The 9,842-nt window shown below is 43.9% G+C and overlaps 2 protein-coding genes across 3 annotated transcripts in view; both read right to left on the minus strand.

Annotated features, from left to right (window-relative positions):
* The window catches only part of fgf13b (fibroblast growth factor 13b), a 37,886-nt gene that overhangs the window by 8,332 nt on the left and 19,712 nt on the right, over positions 1-9,842 (minus strand). The window lies entirely within an intron of this gene.
* Positions 1,268-9,241, minus strand: LOC104967140 (sodium/potassium-transporting ATPase subunit alpha-1-like). Its single transcript, XM_010796555.1, has 9 exons — positions 9,052-9,241; positions 5,011-5,130; positions 4,777-4,931; positions 4,565-4,688; positions 4,342-4,487; positions 4,117-4,247; positions 3,940-4,041; positions 3,154-3,245; positions 1,268-1,469 (listed from the first exon to the last, which is right to left on the minus strand). Exons 1-9 carry the CDS (start codon positions 9,239-9,241, stop codon positions 1,435-1,437), a joined length of 1,095 nt encoding a protein of 364 aa, XP_010794857.1. The 3' UTR covers positions 1,268-1,434.

The following is a 9,842-nucleotide window of genomic DNA, read 5'->3' on the forward strand; positions in this document are numbered from 1 at the left end:
TTTAATTTTCCCCAATCTGACATATCTACAGGCAGAGCACCATGCACACAGTATATACATCCAAATCATATGGTAAGCCGCATTTGAAAGTGTGCCAGCTGAATTGTTGTGTTGTCAAATCGAAACTCGCTTTTTTCTTCCCATCGTTAAATCAACCTTTCTCCCATTCTCTCAGTCCCTCCTATCTTGTATAGCACTGCTGCGCTGTTGTCTCCACACCAGCACGCCACTGCCTGTAAAAGTAACTCCAACTGGTAAGCAACAATCAGAACTATTTAGTATTGAAGTGTCAATTGTGTGCGAAGCCAGCCCCATCTGTTGCGGCCAGGATGATAAACGCATTAAAATGTGTACACACCAAACACAGCAGAGGGGTTGAGGGAGAAGGGGCCCGTCTCATAATGACCTGGGGTACGAACACCAAAGTAAGAATGAGCACTTAGAGTGGTCTCAAGTTCATTTTCACTGAGAAGCCCTCTTTGGCATTAGAGCTCGCAAACGGAGCAAGTCAAATTGCAAACACCATTAGTCGTAGACTGGGCTCTGATCACACAACACACACACACACACACACACACAACACACACACACACACACACACACACCACACACACCACACACACACACAGCACACACACACACACACACACACCACACCACACAACACACCACACACACACACACACCACAGGCAACTGCCCGACACGCTTCCCTTAAATAATCGAGCAAGGTAAACGATGAAACCACGGGAAGCGTAAACATTTCATTAGGTGAATATCAAAGCGTGATGTTTGCAGATAACACTGTACGAGTCAACTCGAAGAGATAATTACTGATTTTGATTTTGGCGCCGATCAGTTACTGAGTCCCAAGTAAAACACAGTTAATCTAAAACTGAACATTTGAGTTACATTTTCCGTTTTTTTGATGGAGAACAGCTTGTTTGCTTTTTCGAATGTAGCGATGTTGGTTAATTTATTTTTTAGTCACAATTGTTTTGTTTAAAATTAAAATGTTCCCCCTCTTTTCTAAACAAATGTAGGCTCCACGAAGCCAGAAGGTTTGGGACCTGTTGAGGTGGATGAATTCCATCCCGCATGGGTCACCCGGATCGGACTCCACTGGTCAATACTCTATTGAGGGCGTTGAAAACACGCACATCCCGTGCAGCCTAAATCCTGCTTTGTATCCTCCATCCGCTTGTGCAGAGAACGCAAAAAGTGTCGTGCAAAAATATCAAACAAATTCCTGAGCGGACACGTCAATGTAAAATGGTGCTGAAATGTTGAGGTGAATCCGACAGAGGACATAAAATATTCTTCCATTGCTTTTTGTTCTTTGAGTCTGAGCAACCATCTCAGAGAAATATGTAACATGGGCAGTAAATAAACGATGAAAAACCACTAGACTGTCGGCTCATCCGAATGGGGAGCTTCAGTAGTATGAATCCATTTCTTGCTCCACACCGCCTAGAAGACAAAAGGAGACAAAGAAGATTAGGAGGCATTTCAGGACGTTTTGCCACACATCTGCGATCTGCACATTGTCTTATTATCCGTCACTAATTAGGCAAGACTTTCTTGCAACATATTGCCTAAAGAAAGGTGTCTTTCAAATAAATCGCTCGTAATATATCATATAATACATTGTTGGCAATTACTTCCCCATCGCTTGAAAGGCTCGATACAGCGTTAATCAGAAGCCAGTGGTGTACTAAATTGACGCTGTCCTACAAACCAAATTCTCCAATTTATTTATGTAAGCGGTAAAACTAATGAACGTAAGCACAACATGTAACACTCAAATCCAGGCGCTGGTGGATGTCAATTTCAGACCCAAGCAGGATCGATTTTCATTCCCTATTAAAGAAAATCGGCCCGCCGGTATATTTGACGCACACCTTCACTCAACTCCTGAGGATCACTTCCTTCAGTTTCGAGAGACACTGAGGCCACAAAACATTGATGAACTTTGAAACCGAGATGAGATGCCAAGTATCTGCTTGAACTAGCATCACAGAGCAGCACACTGAGTTTACATGGATGTTTCCTTCTGCACTTTTTCTCTCACGACAACAGGGCATGTTTGGTTTGTTCTTTGAGGGAAATAGTTTTTTTGAAGCTGTTCTTGGCCTGTGGAAAAATGTAATCATAAGAAATGACTCTAGAAAAGCTGCAGATAGAGCCATAAGAAATGAAAGCAACTGATTATTTAATGTTTAATGTTGTTTTTATCGGCAATCATTTAAGCTTTGTTAGTTCCAGGTTGAATATGTGCAATAAGTTAATTTCAATACGTTTTGCAATACAATAAACATTGAACCAGTCCGGCCCTCGACTAGTACCCATTTTTTAAGTTTGGCCCACTGTGTATTTGAGTTTGACACCCCTGACCTAAGTGATCAAAATCACGTGCTAGATTTGTTTTCCACTCTTGAGTTAAAGCTTTTTTTTGGCCCATGATTAAACAATTATCTGAAGGGCAGTTAGCTTTTAGCCACAGTGGGAAAATCTCTTTCTGAGTTGCTTTGTTCAAATTAATCCCTAAAAAGTGTAAACCGTGCAGTTTAACTTGTTTTCCTCGGTCTGATTGAAACACATTATTCACCATGGATGGGCAACGGGATGTTCACTGATCTGTGCTGCGGGGCTCAGATGTTACAGACCCACACACACACACAGACAGATACAACTGCTTTAGAGCCAGGCCCTGCATGCAGGTTCTGCTCAGCTTCGTGGGTGGAACAATGCATTAACAAAGGCAGGGTTGAGGGTTGAGATCCCACTGGGCCGAGCCATCTGTCACAGTTCACTGGTCTGTGTGCAGACGCAGTAATAGCAGAACACAGAAACGTGTTTTAAGTTAGCAGGATATCTCAAAACTCTAAATTTTCAATGAAGTATGGTCGAAAGCAATGTATCTCCAAGAAGTATAGTATTTATGAGATAGGAAAATAGCCTTTTTATTTGATCTGCAGGTCTTTTTTTAAAGATAAACCAATGGAGTTTCTAATGGTTATTGAAGTAGGAATATTTGATTAAACCATAAACACTGAATAAACTTTGAGCGGCATCACATTTTCAGATTTCTCATCGGGGAAATAAGAAAATCCATTGCATTACATCCAAAATGTGTACTAAGAAAAGATCTTACCGCCTGGGTTGCGTCTGAGGATATATCTTCTGCCTTCATCATACAGGAAGATGAGGAGGGAGTAGGGCAAGGCACAGAACCACCAACATGGCCTAAGATAGGGATCGACAAACACAAAGATTGAGCACATCACATAGGGACTTTAAATAACATGTCTTTAAAGTGTGTTTCAGAGCTTGTTCAAAGCAAAAGAAAATATGTATGAACTGATTGATTCAGCCAAATGTTATGTTCAACTCATTCCTGCAGAGAACTTTATATATAATTGGAGAGATAGCGATCCAAGACAGAAATAAAGAAGCAAAACAAACACAGACGAGACAGAAATAGGAGCACTAGACTCTCAGAGGGAAAGGAAGAGAAGCCGGGGTTAGTCAAACATCGGCAGAGAGAAAGGGGGGTGGGTGAAGGGTTAGAAGATTAAAGGCAGAAGCAGGAAGAGGCAAAACAATGAAGAGAGAAAATACGGTGGGATTTGAGCTACGTGTGAGCTAATGAGCCTAACATGCTTTTATGGCGCTCTATTTTACTCTGTTGGGCAAAGAGTCTCGTTAATACAGAAGCTCTCCTGCTTCGTTCTGCCTCTGAAGTGGAAATGACCAGTGACACAAGATATTATCCACCTTCCACAAGATAATAGGCGCTTTCACACCAAGTACTTACTTAGTTCATCAGAAGTCTTTAGTTCAGACTAGGTAGCGACTAAGTGGCATAGGAACTTAGTAAATTGGCCCCTACATAATGTGTATTTAATGTTTTGTTTGTGCCAGTGTGTGCTTTACTCACTTAAGGGGGTACATTCTGAGGGCAATGTCCATGCCCGGGCAGTACGACAGGAAAGCAGCCAGAGCTGTCTCCTCGAACAGTCCAAAGATCAGGATACGGTTCCTTTGGAGGCAAGGCAACAGAGTTAACTTTTGTAAAAGCCCAGGATCATTTTACAAAGTGTTTCGATGTACATACTTCATTCCTTGTTGCAGGATGGAGTTCCTCCTGGTCTTACAGATGATGAGATCGGCCCACTGGACGACCACAATACTGGCGAAGAACGCTGTGTGACATGTGAACTCTATGATCTTTCTGCGCTCGTATGTCTGGTAGAGGGAAAATGGGAAAGAACATTAGCTCAAATAATCTTCCCTTTAATATTTGAATGAGCTCAAGCTTAGAAAGTAGAGCGTCACTTACCCACTGCTGTCCGTAGCTGTCTTCCAGGTCATTTATACTTTTGTCGTCCCACTTCATTCTGATCCCCAGCAGGTCCATGGGGAGGAAGCCGTTTTCAGCCAGGATCACAAAGTATGTGAAGAACCCAGCTGTGGCCTGCATCATACCTAACGGACAGGAAGAAGAACAGTTTTATGGCTGTAGATAAAAAAGAAATGCTTCAATATACTTCGGGAAAGCTTACCAATCTGTCCGTAGGCTATACTGATGAGCCTTTCATTTACAAGTTTATCTGTTTTGGGGTTCCTGGGCTGTCTCTTCATGATGTCGCTCTCAGCTTCTTCATAAGCCAGGGAGATGGCAGGTACCTGGGAGAAAACAAAATCAAAAGGTCAATTCAATATTTGATTTGACAACCATAATAAATAAGACCATCTGTCATGTCAAAGAGCTCACCATGTCAGTTCCCAGGTCGATACAGAGGATGGTGACGGTTCCCAGGGGCAGAGGGATGTTGGCGCAGATGAAGAGGAGGAAGGGGGAGATCTCAGGGATGTTACTGGTCAGAGTGTAGGCGATGGACTTCTTCAAGTTGTCGAAGATCAAACGGCCTGATGAGAGAACAGAGTGTTGTGTCAAACCCTGCAGCTGAAAGGCCTTTAAAGTGTTCTGTGAAGTAAAATCTGTTACCTTCTTCCACTCCAGTGACGATGGAGGCAAAGTTGTCGTCCAGCAGGATCATGTCGGCGGCCTGCTTGGAGACGTCAGACCCCAGAGATGGCCCATAGCCGACATGATGTGTCCGCCTTGCTTCAGAGCAGGAGAGTCGCTTCACGACCGTCACCTGTCACAGCCACAATCGGCTCCCTGGCAGAAGAAGAGAAGAGAGAAGCCGTTGAGAAAAACATGAGCAATTTCTTCAGAAAGAAGAAAAGTGAGTGGAAAAGTTAAGATTGAACGCAACGAAAAAATTATGTCCAACATTTTAGAAAAACTGTCTTTTCATAAATACTAAAGTGAGGTGTCAACTTCCGGCTTCAGAGAGAAGCACTATTCGGCTGCAGGTGGATCCCACTTTTAATTCAAGCAAATCATCTTATCAGGCCCATCTGACAGTACAGGACAAGAGACAGAGGTGGTCGGAGATTACATGTGACATAAACAGTGGATGTGCTGCCTGCTGAATAAGGGATTACCTTGAGAAAACAACACACATACAACGATTTTACAAATATTTATGAGCATTTACTTTTTAAAACTGCAGTTATCTAGTTTGAAGCCCGAAAAGTCTGCATCTTAAGAAACGTGGACATGGAGGGAACTGAATTGAAGTGACTGAGTTGTCATAATACATCTTCCAACTGCCTTCACCCAGGAAAAATGAGACACACGGAATAGATACGTTATTTAGGAGCATTCATTACTACTGGGGTTATTTTCGCATTTCAGTAGAAATGTTTAGTCATTTTTTTCGCTTAAGTTTGTAAAAAGCACGAAGAACGAAAAGACTGGTTTGTGGTCTCGATCAGGTCAAATTACAGCAACAAAACCAACCATTCAAAGAAAATAAGTTCCACACCGCCCCGCAACACTCCACTTCATGCCTACTGACTACACCTTTGTGAACTTATTTCACTTCGAGGTCACAGCTTACGAGTGTTGGTGGGGCCTTGATTATTCTGCTACTTGTGATCCAGTGGCAAACACACACCCATCATAAATAAAGCATAAGGGGGTATGGTTACGTCAAAATTATTTCCAAAAATCTTGTGACATGACATAACAAGGCAGAGGCAGAATGCGTGAGGGACCTGGAACTGCTCTGAAGCACCTCAGTAGGTCGTGCGAGTTAGAGGCTTCCTGTCCTGGCAGCCTCCCCAATGATCAAGTTTCTGCTGGCGGGGAGGTTCTGGCAAAACACTACCCGTGTGGCTGACTATCAGGAGTCGTCCAGAATAAATCTCTGCTCGGGGAACAGATCTTACAGGTCTCCACCATGGACTACAACAGGACCCTTTGCCACTCTGGAAGAAACGAGATCACTAAGCCTACCTAAATGCACATTATGATGTCATTTGCCCTCTGGTCAAAACATTAACAAACACCAGGCTGTTGACACATCATAAAAAACCAAAGAAATTGGCATTGTGTCAAAGATAGAAACAGTACACAAACCCGTCACATTCTAAATACACTTATACTTACGCAATTTATTAACAAAACGAGAAGGAGACTATAAATAGGGAGATATTAAGCCATTGGGGGATTTAAACCTACGGGTATAATCAGACCAACTCGACCAAAAAGGAGCCAGAGAATAAACTTCGAAAGAATCAGAGATTACATATATATATCCAAACCATTAATAAATACACAACAAAACAAAGGCTACCAATTATGTAAAGTCCTAACAAAAATTTAAGAGAATAACAAAATACAATATATTCGGTTTGGGATACTAAACAGACAACAGTCTCAACCAGTCTCGTGGCCTTCGGACGATGATGCCAACACCCTTTGCAATGCCATATGGAGATGATACACACTATATACACATAGATGACCCAGGATAACGAGCGGAGCACTTTATTCAAGCATACCATTGAATTATAGAAAAGAGATGTATTATTATTTAGGTTCACTTGAGGGGGATTGCAACGGCACAGCATTGTACATATCATTTTCAACCCACAACTACCAACCAAGCGAAGCAGGCCAATTGAAAAAAGCTTCATGTGAGATAATATTTATTTCATTTTGAATATGAGTTACTCTTTGATTCCAGCGCTCCTGCATTTTCCGACCGCAATCTGGGCACGCACCCACGAGGAGGGTCGATCATGGACATAGGCGCCCGATGAAGGCAAAAGGTTCCAGTGACAGTTCAGCCTCTTCTGTGTCAAAAGCAAAGCCTTCGTGGGAACTGGTCGTGGGCAGTGTGAACTGCAGAAACCTGGAATAGAATACAAGTCCAACAAAGCGCAGGGCTGAGGACAAAAATGTCGGCGATGAACGTCATTCCTGAGTAGTCCTTCCAGTTTCTGCTCCGTTTTGTCAATTAATTCCACCGTCTATCGCTCGGTAGCCGACGAACTCCTCTCCAAAGTCCTCGCGAGTTGTTCAAGGTTAGGCGTTCTGGAAAGAGTTCTCTCATCTCGTCGTCCAGCAGGTCTGCTCTTTGCCCAGTGCATCATCGATGCTTGGAGCAGCGGTCCAGAATCCTTCTGGGGCCGCCCTTCATCACCACGCAGGTGCTTGGTACCCCTCGTCACCCCGCTGAACCCGTTGGAATGGAAAGCGCTTAGCAGAAAAAATACACCAAAATAAAAACAGATCAGGCCCGAGCCATTCTTCTTCTTGTTTGTGCGGAATTTTGTATGAAGACCGCCGACTAAACGGATGAAAGAAAAACGAGTCAAGGCGCCAAAAGCCATGTTGTATGGCTTCCCATGACCTTTAAGCTTTAATCATTCAAATCTCCTTCCATACCTGTACTCCTGTTAGTCAGAGTTGACGGATCTCAGAAAATCTGAGAGTTTTTGTCTCCATTTCTGCAAACTGATCAGAATCCACTAGCCACAGCTCGATACCATTTCAGCAGAGCGGACTCAGAGGCGTCACCGGCCATCGTCTCTCTGGTGGAGGAGACGGACAACATTTAAGACACTCACCATAGACGTATATGGTACACACACCACAAAGGTCTACGCAGGAGTCACAGATAGCACGCTTTTAGTTCTGCTGGGAGAAATTGGGGGTTTCTCTATAGAATAACGTCTGTGAGTCTGATTAATCAAGACATCCGCACAGCTTAAGCTTAAGACCAAGGACATAATCAACAGATTGCAGCAGTGTAGAATGAGGGCAAATAGCCGGAGGTATAATCAAGTTGGAAAGTCATTTCCTACTTGCCCTTTCAATTGATATATTTAATAATAATTAAATGGCATATAACACATCTGTATTCTTTTTTTGTGGGTATGCAAAATAAAAAAATCATAAACACAGGGGGCTTCCAGTAACGTCAGGAGGCGCAGTAAGCCCCTACAGTTGAGGTTAAAAACTGGCTTAACCAGTTGGGCCCACACTTTCAGCCTATTCATTTTGAAAAAACAATGACGCACACACAACACACACTAGACGACAGAGCAAAATGCCAGGAAGACGTGCGGCACATCTTGTGTTTTGTTTGCTGTCGCCGTGTGTTTTGGTGGGGGGTTGGAAATAAGATGCTGGTTACAAAATGTGGAGTGTTAGAAGGAAAACAAGCCGTTAGCCTGAATGGAAAACATCTGTAGATATCTCTGAAAGGCTAATATAATTTGCCATATTATCAAATGACAGGGACAATACATTTGTAGCATACAGTGTATTACTTTATGTATTAAGCTTTTGGGCACCGTATTTGACTGAATTCATATCGTTTCTTGTTTAACATAATGTTCAGGACTAAGTAATACTGGATACTGCTCATCGTTATCAAGTCACTTGAACTGGTTGTTGACATTACTGGAAATGAGCAAAATATCAGCGAGAAACAGAACAATGGGGAAGAGGATAGGTTTGAAAAAGGGCCAGCATTCAAAGCTCGGAAAAACTGAATCAAGTTAGTTACAATAAGCGTTTAATCTGTGCGCCACATAAGCACACAAACTGAAGAACCTACAAAAAAATGGAAAAAACTGTTGAATAAAAAGGAGAAAAGTTAACTACAGTCTGTGCTGTGTTTACCTCTTGAGGACGGGCAGGCCGGACTGCTCTGCCAGGAGAGCGGCGGGTTGGCAGAGGGACCGGCGATCTTAGGCGGGGCCACCGCTCCCAATGTGGCGGAGCTCTGTCGAATGAGGGGCCGCTCTTGGTGCTCCCGTGGTGTCGCTCGTGATCTGGTTGTCCGAACCCAACATGTGGGGCCACTGGTCATCCCGTTCTGGGTCAGGGGTGCGCGCGGTCCTTGTCGGAGCAAGAATGGTGAGGTGGAGCCAGGGTCACCCACCCACGGCTTCCAAGTTCTTCACCAGCAGTTCTTCTTGGGCCATTTAGCGCTTAGCGGCAGGGTCAACACACCATGGCAGACGACGCTTGGCCTTCAGTTAGTTGTTTTAAGGGATTCAGGATCTTTACCCTTTATTAGACGGAAACACCCCGGCACTCAGGCAGTGAACAGTTGGCCAGGAGACCTTCTGGCAGCGTGGCGACGATGATACCGATGAGTGAAATTGCGGCCTCCAGCCAGCTGTTCATCCAAGGATGAGCGAGAGGACGAAGAAGGAGATCACCCAGGAAGACGGCCACGCCGGTGATATGTGGATGAAGCTCGATTCGCCAATGGAGACTAGGGGTGCGTCGCGACTTCGGAGTCCAGAGGCCGAGCGTGGCGATAGCACGGTGCCCTGACGGTGCGGTCTCCACAGCTGATCACAACACCACGGGCCAAGTTCGCTGTGCAGCAAAGATGAATCAATCAAAGAATGTAGCAGTGTCTGCTAAAAGGGCTTTGTTGATCCCTGACATCATACCTTGCA

This window comes from Notothenia coriiceps, unplaced genomic scaffold (assembly GCF_000735185.1).
Source record: "Notothenia coriiceps isolate Sejong01 unplaced genomic scaffold, NC01 NC01_scaffold00037250, whole genome shotgun sequence".
In the NCBI taxonomy this organism is placed as follows: domain Eukaryota; kingdom Metazoa; phylum Chordata; class Actinopteri; order Perciformes; family Nototheniidae; genus Notothenia; species Notothenia coriiceps.

Excerpts from the sequence above, each read along its gene's own strand:
- LOC104967140 (XM_010796555.1), bottom strand. The coding sequence starts at position 9,241 with ATGACCAGTGGCCCCACATGTTGGGTTCGGACAACCAGATCACGAGCG. Across the intron at positions 4,932-5,010 it reads CGTCACTGGAGTGGAAGAAG|GCCGTTTGATCTTCGACAAC; the intron begins GTAACAGATTTT and ends TTCTCTCATCAG. Across the intron at positions 4,488-4,564 it reads TATAGCCTACGGACAGATTG|GTATGATGCAGGCCACAGCT; the intron begins GTAAGCTTTCCC and ends CCTGTCCGTTAG.